This window comes from Manihot esculenta, chromosome 17 (assembly GCF_001659605.2).
Source record: "Manihot esculenta cultivar AM560-2 chromosome 17, M.esculenta_v8, whole genome shotgun sequence".
NCBI classification, from domain to species: domain Eukaryota; kingdom Viridiplantae; phylum Streptophyta; class Magnoliopsida; order Malpighiales; family Euphorbiaceae; genus Manihot; species Manihot esculenta.
The window spans coordinates 9607675-9626828 of NC_035177.2; the positions used below are offsets into that span (position 1 = coordinate 9607675).

The 19154-nt window shown below is 34.1% G+C and overlaps 1 protein-coding gene across 8 annotated transcripts in view; it reads right to left on the reverse strand.

The window, feature by feature from the left end:
* Positions 1-3787: 3787 nt before the first annotated feature.
* Positions 3788-19154, reverse strand: part of LOC110605312 (uncharacterized protein At4g17910) — a 32022-nt gene continuing 16655 nt past the window's right edge. For 4 of the 8 annotated variants that reach the window (XM_021743789.2, XM_021743784.2, XM_043952481.1 and 1 more), the window contains 8 exons: positions 18986-19073; positions 10048-10174; positions 9854-9958; positions 9015-9144; positions 8866-8917; positions 8729-8773; positions 4527-4625; positions 3788-4387 (listed from right to left, as the gene is read on the reverse strand). In XM_021743789.2, coding sequence (XP_021599481.1) covers positions 4235-4387; positions 4527-4625; positions 8729-8773; positions 8866-8917; positions 9015-9144; positions 9854-9958; positions 10048-10174; positions 18986-19073 — 799 coding nt within the window. In that variant the 3' untranslated portion in view covers positions 3788-4234. The other 4 variants (XR_002486374.2, XR_002486373.2, XM_021743787.2 and 1 more) reach the window with 4 other exon arrangements.

Here is a 19154-nt window from a genome sequence, read left to right on the forward strand (position 1 = left end):
TGAAAACGTTTGTAATACGCACTTACAACAGCCGAGTCATATGATTTATTAGTTAATCAAACATTATAAAATAACATTATTCCTCAGTTAATCAAACATTATAAGATAACATTATTTCTCATTTTTCTAAGGTTACCATTATATATATATGTTTAGCTCCTTTTTGGATGCATGCATAATTACAGCTCTTTAACTTACATAATTTTTATAATAATCTCTATTTAATATGTAAATGTTAAAATATAATTGTACAATGACTTAGAGAATCAAAAAAATAAGTTATTAGAGACTCAAAAAAATAAGTTATAATAAAGGTCTCGATATCTGATGTTAATCTCTGGTCACTTTTGCAGTGATTACTTTATCTATAACCTGCATAAGGTAGAAACTAACAGCTGAGCTTATACCCGGTGGGTGATTGCAAATAAATAATAATATAAAGCAAGTATATTCATGTATAAATAATATCATTAAAGCAATTACAATAATACAATATGTATTTAGTTTAAAACATAGCATTCTTAGTAGATCTCCAGTGTAAAGTGTAAGTGCAAGTGTACACCTTTGTGCATATTATAAATTCTTTCTGAATTAATAAATCATTATATTTTATCATATCATACATTTCATGTCCATAACAAATCATCATGGCTAAAATATACAATAAATGTAAACATGTCAATATACATTGAAAAATTCATAAAATTTGTTATCAAGTCTTAATTAATTTCTCAGCCCATGTAAACATATAGTAAGATCGAGTAGGTAGATAAGGAATTATAATAGTAGGCATAGAGTGCATAACAGTAGGTTTAAAAGCCAAAACTATGATAGCATTGTAACTATGTATATGAGGTACCTAATATGTGATCTCAAATATAGATCATCTTGGTAGTAGTGTTGCAAACTCTGTATACTTATATGGCACAATACTCTAAAGTTAACCTTGACTCCTACTGAGTTTACTAGTACCGAATATATTTAATTTAGTGTCTATAGTTATTTCTACTAAACACATATGGTATTTGGTGTCATTTCAAGTCATTTTCCAAGTATATACATCAAGATATCAAAGATGGTAGTAATGTCATTTCATACAAAAAGTGGACAACTTCATCAACTTGGTATTTCAAATAGCTTCTCCAATGAATTCAGCTTTTATATTTCATGTCACTAACAAGTATAAAATGATAAGAATTACTCACTTTTATTATATGTAAATTTATATTTGGTAAGCTAGCACATGAATGAAGCAAGCACGTCAAACAAGCACGTGCATAATTCTCGATGATTGAGCAAACATGCTAATTTTTGTGCAATCTGTTTCAAGAGGGTTGGATTCTACTCAATTTTGCCTCAGATTTTCAAAAATCTTATGGACAGAATTAGAATTAGATTTCTTCATGACAAATTTGCATTTATGTCTTAGCTTGCAAAAAAGGTATGATCCATACAATTCTGATCATTTTAGCAAGTTATGAATTTTTGTTTGTAAGTTGCTCAAGGTATTGTTACTAGTCCATCTCAGATTTCCAGTTTTTAAGTACTTTAAGGAATTGATTATGTATATATATGCATACGAAATTGGGTTTTGCATCATTCTACCAAGTTTGAACTTTGTCTCTCAAGGTTAATTTGAAACTGGTATTACCTTGTTTCATTAATTACACAATTAGTTATGAACCGAATACTACAAGCTGCTCCAGATGTAGCTACTCTATATTAGTTTTAACTTTACTCAAAATTTTCACTAACTTAGCTTTAGAATTATAATTTTATCTCTTCATGAAAGTTTTAGCACTATGTTTTAGATTTCATTTGGTCTATATTAGACCTCATTTTCACAATTAGACATCATGATACAGGCTAAACATTGTAAACTACTTATATAAGACTTCAATATGCCAAGTTAAGTTTTACACCTCTATACCTATTAAACACATATCAATCCTTTTAATCATCATTCCAGCATTCAAATGATACTTATATATATTTAAAATAATATTTTTAGAGATTAAATCCAAACCCTAAGTATAATCATAAGAAATTCAAGCAAACACCAAACCTTATTGCAAAAATTCTATTCTTTTCTACACTTTCTGTTTAATTATCTCTTTTTTTTTAAAAATGCCTTCACCTATATCAATATATGTTTTAGGAATTGAATAACTTAAAAATTAAAGTTTTATGATTTAAATTCATGTATGAAGGAGAGAAAGGATGATATATTTCCTATACATTTTTATGCTTACCTTTGATTTTCAAGTTTGATGCATATGAAATCCTAACTTTTTTCTTCAAATCTTTCAATTTATAGTTGATTTTTTGCTTTTAATCTAAGGATAAATTTTGATTGAAGAAAAAAAGTTGATTTTGCGAAAAAATTAACTTGAATTTAATGGAAAAAAGAAAAGCATAATTTTGATTATTCATGGATTAAAGTTCGGCGAGGTTTGGAAAACGAAGAAGGCAACTTTATTTTCTTTCTTTTTCATTTCTTTTTGTTTATTTAGGTAACACATGGAGGACTAAGTTAAAAGGTGAAAAAAATGAAGGACTAAAGTTAAATTTTGCTTTTAAACTTTCTATATTAATACTTTAACTTACTACACTTTTTACCATATTTCAATTTAATTTTTAAAATTTTAATATTTATAAATTGACCTACTAAAATTATACTTTTAACCTTTAAAATTCTATTTTATCTATATGTCGGATTTAACAAGCACCTTAAATTAGAACGTCAAAAAACCCCTAAACACCTTTGAAAAGTGACTCGATTCTAATTTACTTATCATATTAACTACATTATTTTTAGATACTCATTTCTTTATTTATACTTTATGTAATTCAATTTTTAGGACTTGAAAAAATTAAAAATATTATTACAAGTTATTTTTTTACTTTAGTTTTATCTCAATATGATTAACTCTAAATATAATGCAAGATGGATTTCTAAATACAACTTTTAATGCTCTATTTATAGATAAATTATATCTCAAATAGTTCGGAATAAGTTATCACCTCCTCTAAATAGTTCAGGGTAAGTTACCACCTTTTTTAACCCCACTTGCTTTAATTATGAAAAACCTTTACTCAAATCTAGTGGAGCAGTTGGGACATCTCGTCCTTCCTATAGAACTAAAGCAAAATTGAAAAGTTTGGAGAGAAGGACGACGAGAGTATACTTTAGAGTGAGATAGTGCTTGTTGGTCGAGGGTTGTTGACATCATCTCTTTAGTGATAATTTTATTTTGGTAGCAAGTGATAGATGGGCTTTTTATTAAAGTGGGATTAAAAACAATTGTCAAAGTGTCGTTGAGGGAAAACTAATAGCTAAATTGTAGTGAATTTTGCCATATAGGCAAAAAGCCTACTGTTGGTATGACCAACAACAGGGTTTTAAAATTAAAAAGGAATAACGTTATTGCGTATCCCACTATTTACTAATAAAAAGTTTGCCTTCGTTTGGGAAAGATTCTTTGAAGATGGGACATAGCATCTGGCATAAATTTTTGCCATATAACTGTAGCTCTTGTTATACAAGTGCCAAACATTGAATATCCCAGCTAACCCATTCTCCCCAACACACAATTTTCTTTTTGATGCTTCATATATCTACTATTTTCATAAATCTCCCTCTCCTATTTTCTTTTATGCAACTTCAATTCAACCTGCACTCAGAAATCTTGTAACCTTGAAATGAACTTTAAGACTACTGATCTAAAAGCTCATACCTGGTGACGAGGGCCGATGCTTGCTCAACTGCAGAGGATCATGTACACTTTAGTAAAGATTTAAATTCAATCTTCTTTTTCTCTCTTCTTGGCTACAATGTATCCAGTTGCCTTCTCTAAATGTTAAGATGAAATATGTTCACAAAATCAACATTATCGAGTTATACATGCAGCTCTCTCTTCTCATGAAGCATCTCAGCATTATGCAAATGATAAAATCAATATCAGTATTGGTACAATTTCTTCACTGATCGGTGTACAACAAAATACCACATACAAAACATAACAATTAGTGAAGGGTTTCTTCCCTCACAGTACTGGTACATCACATGCATACAAATTGCCTCCTGGTCCAGCAAACTAGAATAAGGATGGTGCGAATCAATACCCAAAAAAGTAACGTAATCAAAGCATGAAAACTTTGACCCACATCCTGCAATGAGAAATTCAGATCACCGTAACAAATTCTGTTACAGATTTTTAAACAAAGCCCCCCACTACCAAAATTTTAGCCTAACACCATAAAAATGTAAAATTCCAGTGATAATACTTAGAACATAAGCATAAACAAGCAAGATAAATAGGGCTGTCAATGATGTAACAAACAGGGTATCCACGGAAATGTTTACGAGTCCTGTAAGCACATTTGCCTGCAACAAAAGAAAACATGTTGCTCATATGAGCTCACATTGTATTGCTTGTGAAGAAAGAAGGGGCAAGTTAAGTTGGGTGGTGAACAATGAAAGCGTGTCAAAAGAGTGCCAAACTCAGTTCAGAATGTTTTCTCACCAGAAGAAATGTGCCAAGTAAATTCCGGTCAAATGCTTCTTCAAGAATGGAAATTTTACTTCCAGAAATGAAATCAGAGAGCATTAGTATAGCCAGAACCTGAAACAGAAAATAAAGTTTTATACAACAATTTGAAATTATTGGGGGAAGAAAATTATCACATTATTTGTCAACTAAACAAATTCCTATGCGAGCATGCCGCAGGTGCAAGTTTAGAATTCCAGGGATTGAGTGGTCCAGGCATGCAGAGGCCCCTCATATTGTCTAGATACATCTCAGACAGTTTTAAACAACTGAATTGTAAACAGTTTCAGAATCCTAAATTGAGCAATGTAGTTGGATAAAATCAACACTAAATTTTTTAAACCATTAGCAAAAACGACTAGTATCAACAATCAGGCCAGGATTGAATAAATATCATAACATTCTTGTATATCTAATAAATTGTGAAAAAAAAGAACTTCAAAGAAATAGTTACTTTTAATTACAATGCAAAATTGTTAAAAATCTCATATAAAAAACTAATAAATGGATTTGTGAAATTATAATTTAATCTAATCGTCTTAAATTTGATAATTTAGAGAAAAGCGAGCAACTTGATGCAATTTTATTCTAGGCACCTTGAAGTATTTCCTTGGTATATCAAAGAAAGTAATCTTCATTTCACAAAGAAAATACGTGCTTGACTTACTTGGAGAGACGGGTCTATTAGGATGTAAAGCAGCTGAGACGCCTATAGATCTACAGTCAGTTAAGCCTTAAGAAGTAATCAATAGAGACAAATTTCAAATATTGGTTGGAAGGCTAATATATCTCTCACATACCCATCCTGATATCTTTTGTGGTTAGCATGGTAAGTCAATCCATGCATTCTCCAGGACCAAAGAACTTTGATGCTGTTTATAGAATTATGAAGTACTTGAAGGGAACTCCAGGTAAAGGTCTCTTGTTTGGGAACCATGGACAGGTGGAAGTACATACTGATGCAGATTCGGCTGGAACTGTAACAGATAGAAGGTCAAAGGTCAACGTCTGGTTATTGCAGCTTAGTTGGAGGAAACTTGGTTTCTTGGGGCAGCAAGAAACGAAATGTAATAGCTAGAAGTAGCGCGGAAGCTGAATTTAGAGCTGTTGCTCATGGAATTTGTGAAATTTTATAAGAGAATTCTGGAGGAGTTGAAAGATATCTGAAGAATTTTGGAAGAAATTTTTTATTTTATTTTAATTGAATTAATTTTTACAAAGTTTGAGTATTTATACATAAATAATCAACTTAAATTAGGAATATTTATAATAAAAATAAAATTCATGTAATCAAGCTTAATTAGGATTCTAAAAATCTGAACGCTCCTAATTAGAAACCCTCTATGTTGGTCAATACTCCTTCTCAAATTGACGCATAAATGTCACACATGCCCAACTTGCAAACTAAGACATTATAGGTCTCGTTGCTGAATCCTTTAATAAACACATCAGCTAACTATTTATTGGAAGTCACATGATCTAATATCAAGACACCATTTATTAACTTCTCTTTAATAAAGTATAATCAATCTCTATGTGGTTCGTTCAGTCATATTGAATTGGATTGTGAGCTATATTGATAGCAACTTTATTGCCACAATACAAGAGTAGTTTGTCTCTCTATCTCTACAACAGTTTCAGTTCCTCTATATTTGCAATCATAGGAGTTCATAAACATTTTGTGTCATTACTCTATACTGCGCCTCAGCACTTGATCAAGCAACAACACTTTGCTTCTTGCTTCTCTAAGTGACAAGATTTCCTCCAACAAGTGTGCAGTAACACTAGTCACTCTCCGGAGAGTGACCCACACACCAGCGTATGAAAATGACGTCGAGTCTGTGGTGGCACGTGAGCTCATGTGCGTGGCCAGAACGGAGGCGCGTTGCCGGGAAAAGGCCGGAAATCCAATACCTTCTCTTGGAATGGGCAGTGTCAGTTAACTCTTTATAAAATAGCCTAGAATCTTGACCTATAAAAATTCCAACTCTTTGAATAGTACGAGGAATCCTTATACTAAATAATGTTAGCAAAGCTCTGATACCATGAAAAATTTTGGATTGAGATTTTTATTCTATTCCAATTGAATTGATCTTTACAAAATTTAAGTATTTATACTCAAAGAATCAACCTAAATTAAAAATATTTACAATAAAAATAAAATCCCTACATTCAAATCTAAGTAAAATCTCAAAGATCTGAATTCTCTAATTAGAAACTTTCTATGTTGATCAACAATATCTAATGCACTACCTATGGAAGTATACTGTGACAACAAAGCTGCTATTTCTATTGCCCACAATCCAGTGCTTCATGATAGTACGAAGCATGTTGAAGTTGACAAACATTTTATAACGAAAAAGTTGGAGAGGGGACAGATCTGTATGCCTTATATTCTTACTGGTGAACAAATTGCAGACATGCTCACCAAGGGACTTCCCAAGAAACAATTTGAGTTTTTAGTTTACAAGCTGATTATGGAAGATATCTTCAAGCTAGCGATTTAGGAGATTTGTCAATCACTAGAAATTACGGGAAGATTATTCCCGTCTTTTTTTTTCTTCTGTGTAAATCCTATAATACCTACTTTGTAAATCAGTTTTACATATATAACAGAATCATAGAACTCTGATTCTAATTCATTATTGAGTGCACCTAGCTTTCCCTATTATTTCCACTTTCACAATAAATTTAACTTTAAACTATCTTGCAATATGAAAACACCAAAAGGATAACCTTTTTTCTAAAAATAAGCATTTGCCGTTTATTCCACTATGGTTGAGGGGGCAAAAAAAAAATTTACTCACATGCTGCCCATGGCAAGAAATGGCATTAGTATGCTCACGCTCAACCAACTCTGAAGACATCATGCATAGATAAGTTGCTTTTGCTTGCTACTCCCTAAAACAACCGTAAAGCTTTTTCTGCCAGTTCTAAACACCTTTTACCTGAAGACAAGCCTGTCTGACTTTCAATCCCAAGACAAACAGATCTATATTTTACTTCACCACCCATAGATGCAATAGACAAAAGCCGAACAGTAACTAATAAAATATCAATTACATCTGCTAACTTCTTGACACTCATCCCCAAGGAATCATTAGCCTCATTATCCATGATGTTTGTGGGGTAAGGTCCCCAATAACCACAGATTTGTGCAGTGTAGTTGATTTTTATTTGGCAATCTACACTGCGCACCCACTCCCCCCCCCCCCCCCCCTGCAAACAACACCTTTGTAGATTGATATCATGTCAAGAACCCCTAGATTTGAATAAGTAAAAAAATTAAAAATAATTCATCATGCATCTTACTAATACTAAAAATCAATTTTTTATAACCAGAATTTAATGGATAAGTGCCTTATCCTAAAGGAAAATGAGAAATATGGGATGTTTCCAAAATGAATTTTTTTATTGTTATACTGCCGCATATAAAAAGCAAATATGCTCCCCCGCCGTCGCCGCAAACAACACCTTTGTAGATTGATATCATGTCAAGACCCCTAGATTTGAATAAGTAAAAAAATTAAAAATAATTCATCATGCATCTAGTAATATTAAAAATCAATTCTTTATAACCAGAATTTGATGGATTAAGTGCCTTATCCTAAAAGGAAAACGAGAAATATGGGCTGTTTCCAAAATGAATTTTTTTATTGTTATGCTGCCGCATATCAAAAGCAAATATGCTTTATTTTTCAAGCTGCTACAAGAAAAATTCCTCTATATTTCAAGGATCATTCTTATCAAATTTTAAATATACTTGGGCCTTTGTTTGGTCCAAATATGCTCGCTTGTTAGGAAGTTACTAGGTTGGCGAATAGCTGAGCCTAAAAGTACTTTATTGTTCAGCTTACGCATCTTTTGCTAGGAAATTCACCATTTTCCTAAAAAATCTGGTTTGCTTCATTCAACAGCTTCCTTGAAACCGTTGTAAAATATCACAGAAACTTGATTCACTTGGTTTACACAGGAAGTTGCAAATGTCAACTCACCTCCACAATTTACTACATAACAATTCAGAAAGTATAGCAGCTAAAAAAGAAGTAACTTCATTTTTATTAGTATCTCATGGCCAGCCAACCATAAACATTCCACCTACTTCCAAAGAAGTTCATATTCCTAAGCTTATCTTTTCTGAAAAAAATGACACCGAAAAAGTAGGACAAGTGGATTACCTGAAAGTTTTGAGCTAAGACCAATGTAACATAAGCCATGTTGCACTGCATGAAGAGTTACAGATCATGTTTTTGTCAGCAAAATAACTAAAAGATTTTCATGAATTAACTAATAAAACAGAGAAATAATAGCCAACCATCCTACGGGAAACTCTTTCAACATGACTGTCCAGAATCATGGTTATCAACCTGCAAGAAAATTGACAGAAGGGAATTTGTAGTAATCTTCAAGACAATCATTTTGTTTGAAGACATTATGTATTATCACTTAAATATAGAGGTATACCAAAAGATAACAGCAAAAGACAAGACTCTGATCCTTGCCCACTTATTGCTTTTCATTTTAGTAGAGGAATGGTTCCCAAAAAATAAATAGTAGCCCAACTGGACACCAATAAGATACATGCCCCAATAACCTAGAAAAGATGACAAACGGTAAATATAAATTACCTTTTCTGTGAGAATAGAAACAAGAAAAATTATGCCAAACATGCAAATCAAGATGGAAAGACCACCATTTAATCCTCAGGTATAAAAGATATATGAGCAAACTCTCAAACTCCAAGAATGACCAATTTCACATGCAGGGGCAATACTAGCAAATCAATGTTAAAATAATTTTCTATCCCCACTTGGATATTTTTCATTAATTAATTTCACAATCCAGCAATCATTGATATTTGTTGAACATATATCAATACAAATGTTGTCATAACCTGGCATTTGAAATTGCTATATCAAACAATTCATAAGCATTTGCAATTTACCCTATATATTTGAATCGTTAGAATGTAGGATCGAATAGAGAATTGTAAGATTCAGGTACATTTAAAAATTGCTCTATAGATTCAAATCGATTTATAGGAAAATTGATTTGAATCGAAAGATTTGAATCAAGAATCGTAAGATTCTGATAACAGTGGAACCTGCACTTCTTAAGCCAGGGACACACGATTTCTCAAACCTCCATAGAGTATCAATTTTATAGCATCATAAACATTCCTGAGAAAGGGATACATCAGCAAAGAAGAATAAGAGCACCACAATTTCCAAAAAATACTATTGCAAATAGCATGATAAACTGAAAACCTAATACTATTCAGTTGATTTTCAGATTATACTCACCAAGTATGCTAAATACACCCTCCTTATTTTTGCTTATCATATCAGATGCCCTATTGTCAGAAAGCAGATATGCATTTAATCCACTATTCAACCAAGACTGGTAACCTGGCAAATCAAAGTCAGATTATAAGAACGCAGCTTAAAATACTCTGCACAAGAATAACAAGAAAATAAGTTCAGTTGCAATAATATACCAATTAGAACTGCAGAACCCAGAAATCCAGAATATTGTGGAGGAACATTAATTATGGATGTAAGCACTGACACAGCAGCTAATGTGAAAAAGAAATTCCAGTGTACTCCATATTCCCCGGTGTGAACCTATGAGAATATGGAAAAGAAAAGGCTAAGAAATGGTATGGAATAACAAATTTCATAACAAGTGGAAAAATATACAGCTTTGGGGAAAAAAAATATAGAAGTTCAGCCTTCGTCTTGTGTGCATTACATGGTTTATTTGTCAAAGGAGTTTATGAATGAAATCAAGGAAATTATTAGACTTATTGACATTCCTCCAAATAGGCACGTGAATCCATTGACACCTTTGCAGTGTAATTGAAGGCAGGAAAGGCAAGAGGCAATGCGCCAGCCCCTTGCGTTGCCTGAGGTGCCATTCAAAGTGGCGCTCACTTCAGACCTCCAAGGCGTCAAGCCACAGAGGCATTGCCTCTCTACAGAACAGTAACCCTTTCCTTTATGTTTTATAATACCAAATACAAACCCCTTGTTATGGATGCCTTTGTTTGAAAGATGCATCAGCGGTGCAAACAGGGACTCAAGCTTTAGTGGGATTCTCAGCAAGGAAGGATTGGATAAATGACAGATATCATGACAATTATCTTTATTCAGGAAGTGATGAAGGGATTTGATTATACTATTAGCTATTATCTTATTTAAATTGCAAATCAATGGGAGTTTATCACGTCATTCTCCATTGTAGTTCCTCCTATAAAAGGAGGCATTTACATAAAAAAGACAAGCAATTACAATTCTATAAATTTGAGATTTGAGACTCTCTCCTCCAACAAGTATTGCGGTAGACAGCTCCCTCAAAAGAGCTCCACTACAGCAATTATAGGTTCATCAAGGAGAGGCTGAAGCAAGAATAAAGGTCCAGCTCTCACAGAAGATTTTGCTCTTCATTGATCGCTTGTGCGAGAAATTAACAAATTGGTATCAAAGCTGACTGTCATGGGGGATTCCATACGAGATGAATTAAGATCTCTTATCCAGGAAGTTCAGGTGCAAAACAAAGCTCCGGTGATACTGGTAGAATCACGCTTAGAGGCTCAACTTCAAAATCTATCTCACCAACTGCAGGAACTTTTTGGCAGTCTGAGCGCCAGCAAAGGCAAGGACCCAAAAGTGGGAACAAGCAGCAATAACCAACCAAACCCGAACCAAGAGATGTGTCACAGGATGGATACCTGCACCGACACGAAGACACGACCTGCTGGAGGGATGGTGCCAAGATATGTTAAATTGGATTTTCCAAGGTTCGGTGGAACAGAGGTCCACTCGGTTGTACAGATGCGACAATTTTGTTTAAACCAAAGAACACCCGAAGAAGATAAGGTTGGGCAGGGCTAGCAGTCTTTCACTTAATAGGGGAGGCTCAATTATGGTTCTACAGGTTGAGTCAAGAGGAACCAAGGCTGCCATGAGCAACCTTCAAAGAATGTTGCAATATGCGGTTTGGCCCACCACTCCAATCAAATCCATTGGCGGACTTGCTTAGTTTAGAACAAACCGGATCTATTGAGGAATACCAAAGGCAATTCCAAAACCTACTGGCCCATGCCTCCATTGTCCGTATGGATCAACAAGTTAGATTTGCTCACAGTAGACCTATCAGCGAGTATAGGATTGGATGTCGAAATGCAAAGTCCACCAAACCTAATCAATGCTGAGTCTTGCCCGCGCTTTTGGAAGGAAACAACAGCTAGAGAGGAGCTTGGGAAACCAAACGAATAGTTGGTATTACACAAAGTTTGCCATTACTCCATATACCTCCAAGACACCTTCAGGTACAAGCAGAAGTCAGCAACTCCATCACAGCTTCAAGTACTAACAGCCGCTCCACACCCTTTATCAGAAAATTGATCCAAGCTAAAATGGCAAATAGGAGGTCCCAAGGCCTATGCTACAATTGTGATGAAATGTATAGTATTGGTCATGTTTTTTGTTAGAAATTGATGAAACAGGGGCAACAATCGACATATTAGACTATGAAACACCTGAAGCACCAGACATTCCCTTACAATCCATTACCGGCCTTCAACATTCTCGCACAATGCAAGGGATAACAAAAATCCAAGACTGCCCCATGAAGGTATTAGTAGACTCGGTACACCCATAATTTCCTTAGTCACAAAGCAGCACAGCAATTGCACAGTCCTGTGAAAGATGGAATTGGTCTTCAAGTGGCATTAGCTTATGGCTAGAATTCCCATTGCAGGCACCTGTACCACCAATCTTCAACCGGCAGGTTCATCCTATCCCATTGAACTTCATGTTATACCTTTAAATGGGTTTGATTTTGTGCTTGGAGCACAATGGTTAATGACACTAGGACCAATTTGGTGGGCTTTTACGACACTTACCATGACCTTTGACAAGAGACACCAATGAGTCACCTTACATGGCCTCCAAGTTGAGCATGAACAACATCTCAATTTATTATGCCCAACAAAGATGAATCGGCAGATGGAAAAACTATTGGATGAATTTCAGATTTTATTTCAGGAACCCACAGGATTGCCTCCAATCCGCCAATGTGATCATCGCATATTTTTTATTCCAAGCTCCTCTCTTGTGGTTGTTTGTCCATATAGGTATCCCTACCTGCAGAAGAATGAAATCTATAAGCAATGTGAGAATGTTGTGTTAAGGTATTATCAGACCCAATCAATCCCTATTTTCATCTCCTATCCTGTTGGTTAAAAAACAGGATGGATCACAGCGCTTTTGTGTCTACTACCATGAGCTGAATGCAAAGACAGTGAAGGATAAATTTCCTAATTCCGGTGGTAGATGAATTATTAGACGAACTCTATCTAGCCAAGTATTTTACAAAACTAGACTTAAGATGTGGTTATCATCAACTTTGTATGGCAGCAATGACAAAAAAATTGCCTTCCATATGCACCATGGGCACTTTGACTTCTTAGTCATGCCCTTTGGCCTCTCAAATACCCCTTTGACATTTCAAGCATTCACAAATGAGGTATTTCAACCTTACCATAGAAAATTTATTTTGGTTTTCTTTGATGATGTTGAAGAATTTTAAAACAAATTTCTGTGCAAATTTCAATTGTATTGAGTTTTACAAGTTTTGAGTATTTATACACAGAATCAACCTAATTAGAAATATTTACAATATGGTAGTGAATAAAATCCCTATAATCAAGCCTAATTAGAATCCAAAGGATCTGCTCATTTAGTAGTTGAATCTTCCTAACTAGCAAGATTTGCATTGATCAACACTCTCTCAAGTTGGTGCATAGATATCATACATATGCAACTTGCAAATCCAAATATGACAGGTCTTGTTACTGAACCCTTTGATAAATACATCAATTAGCTGTTTGTCGGAAGTCACATAATCAAATCTCAAGACACCATTTAATAATTTCTCTTTAATGAAATATCAATCAATCTCTATGTGTTTCGTTCGGTCGTATTGAACCGGATTGTAAGTTATACTGATGGTGGCTTTATTGTCAAAGTACAAGAGCAATTTGTCCCTTTCCAAAAATTTTAATTCCTCCAACAATCTTTGTAAGCACAAGAGTTCATACACACCCTATGCCATAACTTTATACCCAGCTTTACACTTGATCGAGCAACAACACTTTGCTTCTTACTTCTCTAAGTGACAAGATTTCCTCCCACAAGTGTGCAGCAACCAGTGGTTGACCTCTTATCATCAAGAGCTCCAGCCCAATCTACATCTGTGAATGTGTTTATACAGAGATTACTGTATTTGAAAAAACAAAAGACCTTTTCCAGAGACAGACTTCAAGTATCGCAGAATGAGAAAGAAAGCTTGCATGTGAGGTTCACGAAGATCATGCATAAATTGACTAATTATGCTGACTGCATACTATATCTGGTCGAGCATGGGAGAGATAAATCAATGTCTACCAATCTCTAATATCTGTCAATATTTACTAGTTCACAGGTCCCTGCTTGTATATCTGGTCGAGCATGGGAGAAATAAATCAATATGTTTACCAATCTCTATTATCTGTCAATATCTACTGGTTCACCAGTCCCTGCTTATAACTTGTAATTGCTCTCAATAAGAGTTTCTACTGGTTTATAACCTAATAAATCAGTTTCTTCCAAGAGATCCATAATATATTTTCTTTGAGAGATAAAAATTCAATTCTTCAGTCTAGCTACCTCAATTCCAGGAAATACTGAAATTTTTCTAGATATTTAATTTTAAATCTCTGAGCCAGAAGCTTCTTTAATCAAGTCATCTCTTTTTTGTCATCTTTTGTCATTACTATGTCATCAACATAAATTATGAGAAGAGTGAGTTTACCCTTATGATATCTTATAAATAGGATAAGATCAGCATTACTCTATTAATAGCCAAATAAAACCATGACTCTGCTGAATTGACCAAACCAAACTCTAAGTGACTTGCTTTAATCCATACAAAGCCTTTTTCAATCTGCACACTTTTTCTTGTATTTTCTCATCAGCAAATTCAAGAGGGATTTCCATATACTTTTTCTCTTCTAATTCTCTATGGAGGAAGGCATTTTTCACATCAAATTATTGTAGGTTTCGATCAAAGTTAGCAGCACAAGATAGTAATACATTGATTGAGTTCATTTGGCAACTGGAGTGAATGTCTCCTAGTAATCTACTCTATAGATTTGAGTGTATCCCTTGACAACTAATCTGACCTTGAAGCTTTCAATTGACCCATCTACTTTGTATTACAGTCAACTGGTTTTTTGCCAGGTGGAAGAGACATGGAAGAGACATATCATCAACTCCTAGGTCTCATTTTTAACTAAGGCCCATTGCTCCCTTCCATTTAAAATCTCTCAGAGCTTCCCATGGTTTTAAATCGCGATCCCGGCCATGTTCGCGGTCGTGGTCGCGGATAACGGAAACAGACCTATAACGGCCGTAATGTAACGGTAACGGCTTGGCGCTACGCAAATTTTTTAAAAAAATTTGCAAAGTTCATAAATAAAATGATGTTGATTAGATTTAATTTAGAACAATGTATACAAATGCATAATAAACATAAATATATAAAATATAGATTATGTAACTTAAGTTAAACATCATATAATTTAAAATAAGAAAAATCAACATAATCTTTATAGATTGAGTAAACTAATAGCTCAAAGTATAATTTTAACTCAAAACTAACACTTTAATCCACAAAAACTTACAAAAAAAAGGAAAAAAAAAAACAACAGTTAAAAACTAAAATAGATAAAATTTAACTAACTTTTTAGAAGAAATAAGCTTGGAAATAGAGTAGTTTATAATGGATCTAAGTTTATATGAGAAATATGCAGGGAAGATTGAAATTTGAAAGAGAAAGGGAAGAGAAAACTTAGAAAATATAGTCTTTGAAGTTGCTGAAAAGTGTAGAAACTAATGAAAATGAGAATAAGGAGCAAAAAATAAAAGATATAAAACAATTTTAATTATTGGTAACGGCCGTTACACCTGCAAATCAGGAGGGGCCGTTATATAACGGGATAACGGGTAACGGCCCCCCAAAACCCGTTACGTAACGTAACGGCCGTTATTTAAAACCATGGAGCTTCCTTCTAATCTTGTAATATATACAAGGCAAAGACTCTATAGAATGGAGATAAAAGAATCATATGAGAGAAAGTTAGAAATAGTATTTAGTGCAAGACTTAACTCCTTTTCTTTGAGCAATTGGTTTATTCAGATCATCAATAGCTCAAAGGTTAGAGATAGCTCACCAGATGGAGAAGAGGAAGATTCTTGATACTGAGTAGGCTGCACAATGGCTTTTTCTGTTTCTGTTTTGTCTCTTCTAAAGTATCTCTTTAAATATGATTTATCCAACTGCCCAGTTATCTCTCCCTGATCAATAATAGTCTCTCCTTGTACAATAGTCTACCCTTGGGTAAAATTCTCTAAAGCAATCATCTATTTTTTCTCATTGATCTCCCCCTGAAGAGTGATTGGGTAGTATTGAAGTAAGATTTAGTTTAACATCTATACTGATAAAATATTTTCAGATGGAGGGTGGTAATACTTGTAACTCTTTTGTGTAAGAGAGTACCCAACAAACACACGCTTAAGAGCCCTCGGATTAAGTTTCCTAATTGTCCTATAATGAACAAAACATGTACACCTATACACTTTTACTGGAACAATATAAGTATTTTTTCCCTTATAGAACCTCTAAAAGACTTTTAAAAGCAACAATTTTGAGAGACATTCTATTTATGAGATAAGCTGCAGCTAAGACTGTATCTCCCCAATAGGTTTTTGGAAGATTCATTGTGAAAGAAAGAGATCTAGCTACTTTCAAAAGGTGCCTATTTTTTTGTTCAGCAACACCATTTTGAGCACTAGTGTAAGGACAACTAGTTTGATGTAATATCCCATGGGAGTCCAGATAGGTAGAAAAATGACTATCCATATACTATGCGCCATTATCAGTTCCCAAAACTTTTATCTAAGCATCAAATTAAGTACAAATCAACTTGCGAAAAGATTGAAAACAAGAAAACACCTCTTTTTTTTTCTTTATCAAATAAATCCAAGTCAATCGAGTGCAACAATCAATAAAAGTAACAAACCAATAATTATCGGATAGAGAGACATTGTGAGTAGGTCCCCAAATATCAGAATGGATAGTCATAAAAGAGATCATACACTTGGTGTTACTCGAAGGATAAGAGTTTCTTGTATGTTAGGCATACTCACAAGTATCACAAAATAAAAAACCAAACTGAGTCTTGGAAAATAAGTCAGGATAAAGTTTTTCTAAAGCTTAAAAGGATGGATGTCCTAAACCGTCTATGCCACTATATAATTTGTTGGTTGACATCCATGTTTTCTCCAAAAAGAGCCTCAGATGAACTAGAATCTAGATTTATTTCCAACATAAACAAGCCACTGTGCAGACCATTGTCAATCCTCTTTCCGGTTTAAAGATCCTGGATAGCACAACGATCAAGGAAAAACTCAATTTTATAGTTAAGAGCTTTAGTAAGAGCACTAATAGATAAAAGATTAACGGAGACATGCTTAATATTTGAAATACAATCAATATAACCAGTTCCAGAGACAGGAGTAAAGGAGCCATCGGTTATTCTGACAGTATCTTTTTTGAGACATGGAAGATAATTACAGAAACTTTTAAAAGAGCCTATCATGTGTCTATTTGCACAAGACTCAATAATCCATGGAGTAATATCAAGAGACGAATGTTAGAAGATAGCAATAAAGCAAACACAATAATGAAAAGAGGTTGTCCAACTAAAAAAAACACCTAGTCAACACCCAACTCAATAAGAAACCCCTTTTGCTTCCCAAAAAATACCCAAAAAAAGAGTAAAAGAAGGCTACCCACACTAAATAGATACCTAGCCAACTCCCGACAGAGTAAGGAACAATAGCGGAAGGCTAGAAACAAAAGCCCAAAGTTAACAGCGGCGGACAGACATGAAGATCCTTGTCGAAAACAGTGTCACGCGCCGGCAATGAGTGGCGTTTGAGGCTCACGTGCTGGCAGATGACTCACTAGAGCCTGGTTGACAGCAGGCGAAGGGGCTGTGATCCTTCTGGAAGTGGCAATGATGAAAGAAAATAGGCCTAGATAGAAGAGTACCAAATTTGGTTGCCTAGGGTTTTAAAAATCAAAATTGAATTAGAACCCTAAATCAGGCTTATGTTCTGATACCATGAAGAATTTTAGGGCAAATTTTGTATAAATTTCAATTGTATTGAGCTTTACAAGTTTTGGGTATCTATACACAGAATCAACCTAATTAGAAATATTTACAATATGATAGTGAATAAAATCCCTACAATCAAGTCTAATTAGAATTCAAAAAATTCCTCATTTAGTAGTTGAATCTTCCTAATTAGCAAGATTTGCATTGGTCAACACATATCAATCTATAGCAAAAATTGGGATTAACATCTAAACCACATTCAACTGGTATTTCAATAGTTGCATTCTTAGTTGCATTCTTGCCACTTATTTTAAAAAGAAAAAAAATCTAAATGTTCATTTGGTGAGCAACGAGTAGCATATTTGCATAGATAATTAAAGGCGTGTATGATGCTCAGAGGTCAGAGCCTAGACACTCTCTAGGCAAGTGATGATCCAAAGGTGCACTCAGACAAGCCAAGGCACACTCAATCACAAGGCGCGCATGAATGCACACCCCTACATAGGATCATTTTACTTCTCGCCCTACTGACACTCCAACTTTAATTTATCATTCTCTTTAACTGGAATCATTAAATTTCAATAAATGTAATTTGAAGAAAAACTATTGCGCCATTACAAAAAAAAAAATAATACTTTATGCTAGGTGATGAGGTCATATATGCAGGAGAAAAATAAAAATTTGAAAAAAACAATGTTGTTTAGCTATTCTGGGTTTTATATGTAAAACATGTCAAAGTTAAAAATAACTTTTAATGGCTAATAAGCAATAGATTAAAGATAATTTGTTCTCAACACGGCTCCAATAGCAACACCAAACAAATTTTAAATACCTAACATCTCTACTATAAGAATTAAAACCATTTGTATTGCATGAATGGATTCTATATCAGTCGTGACTAACAAAAGGTTACAACAGGGTAAGACAAGTTAAAACCAAAAAACACTGTGGATTTATTGAGGAAAGAACTTTACTTGTTATTAGTTTGTCACCTTTTTCCTTCTATTCAAATTACACGGAGAAAGAAAGCATTGAAAGATGCAGATTATAGACATAACATTTCCCCTTATCACCAGTGGGTATGTTGATTGCAACTGGTCCACCAATTTCAAAACTAGCAAATCATTCCAGTTAAAATTGCTTAGCAAACTATGGAAAATCTGAATTATCACAATTCAGAGTTTAAGGCAGTTAATAGAATGTAATCTACCTGATAATCCACAGTTGTAGTAGATAAAAGTCGACCAAACCCCAGAAGCAGTAGAGGACTAGCAGATTGAACAGCAGCTTTCAAGTTCCTAAAACACCATGAGTAAGAAGCAAAATCTCAAGAGAATCACCTCTAAAATGCACTATAATAGGAGAAACATAAAGAAACA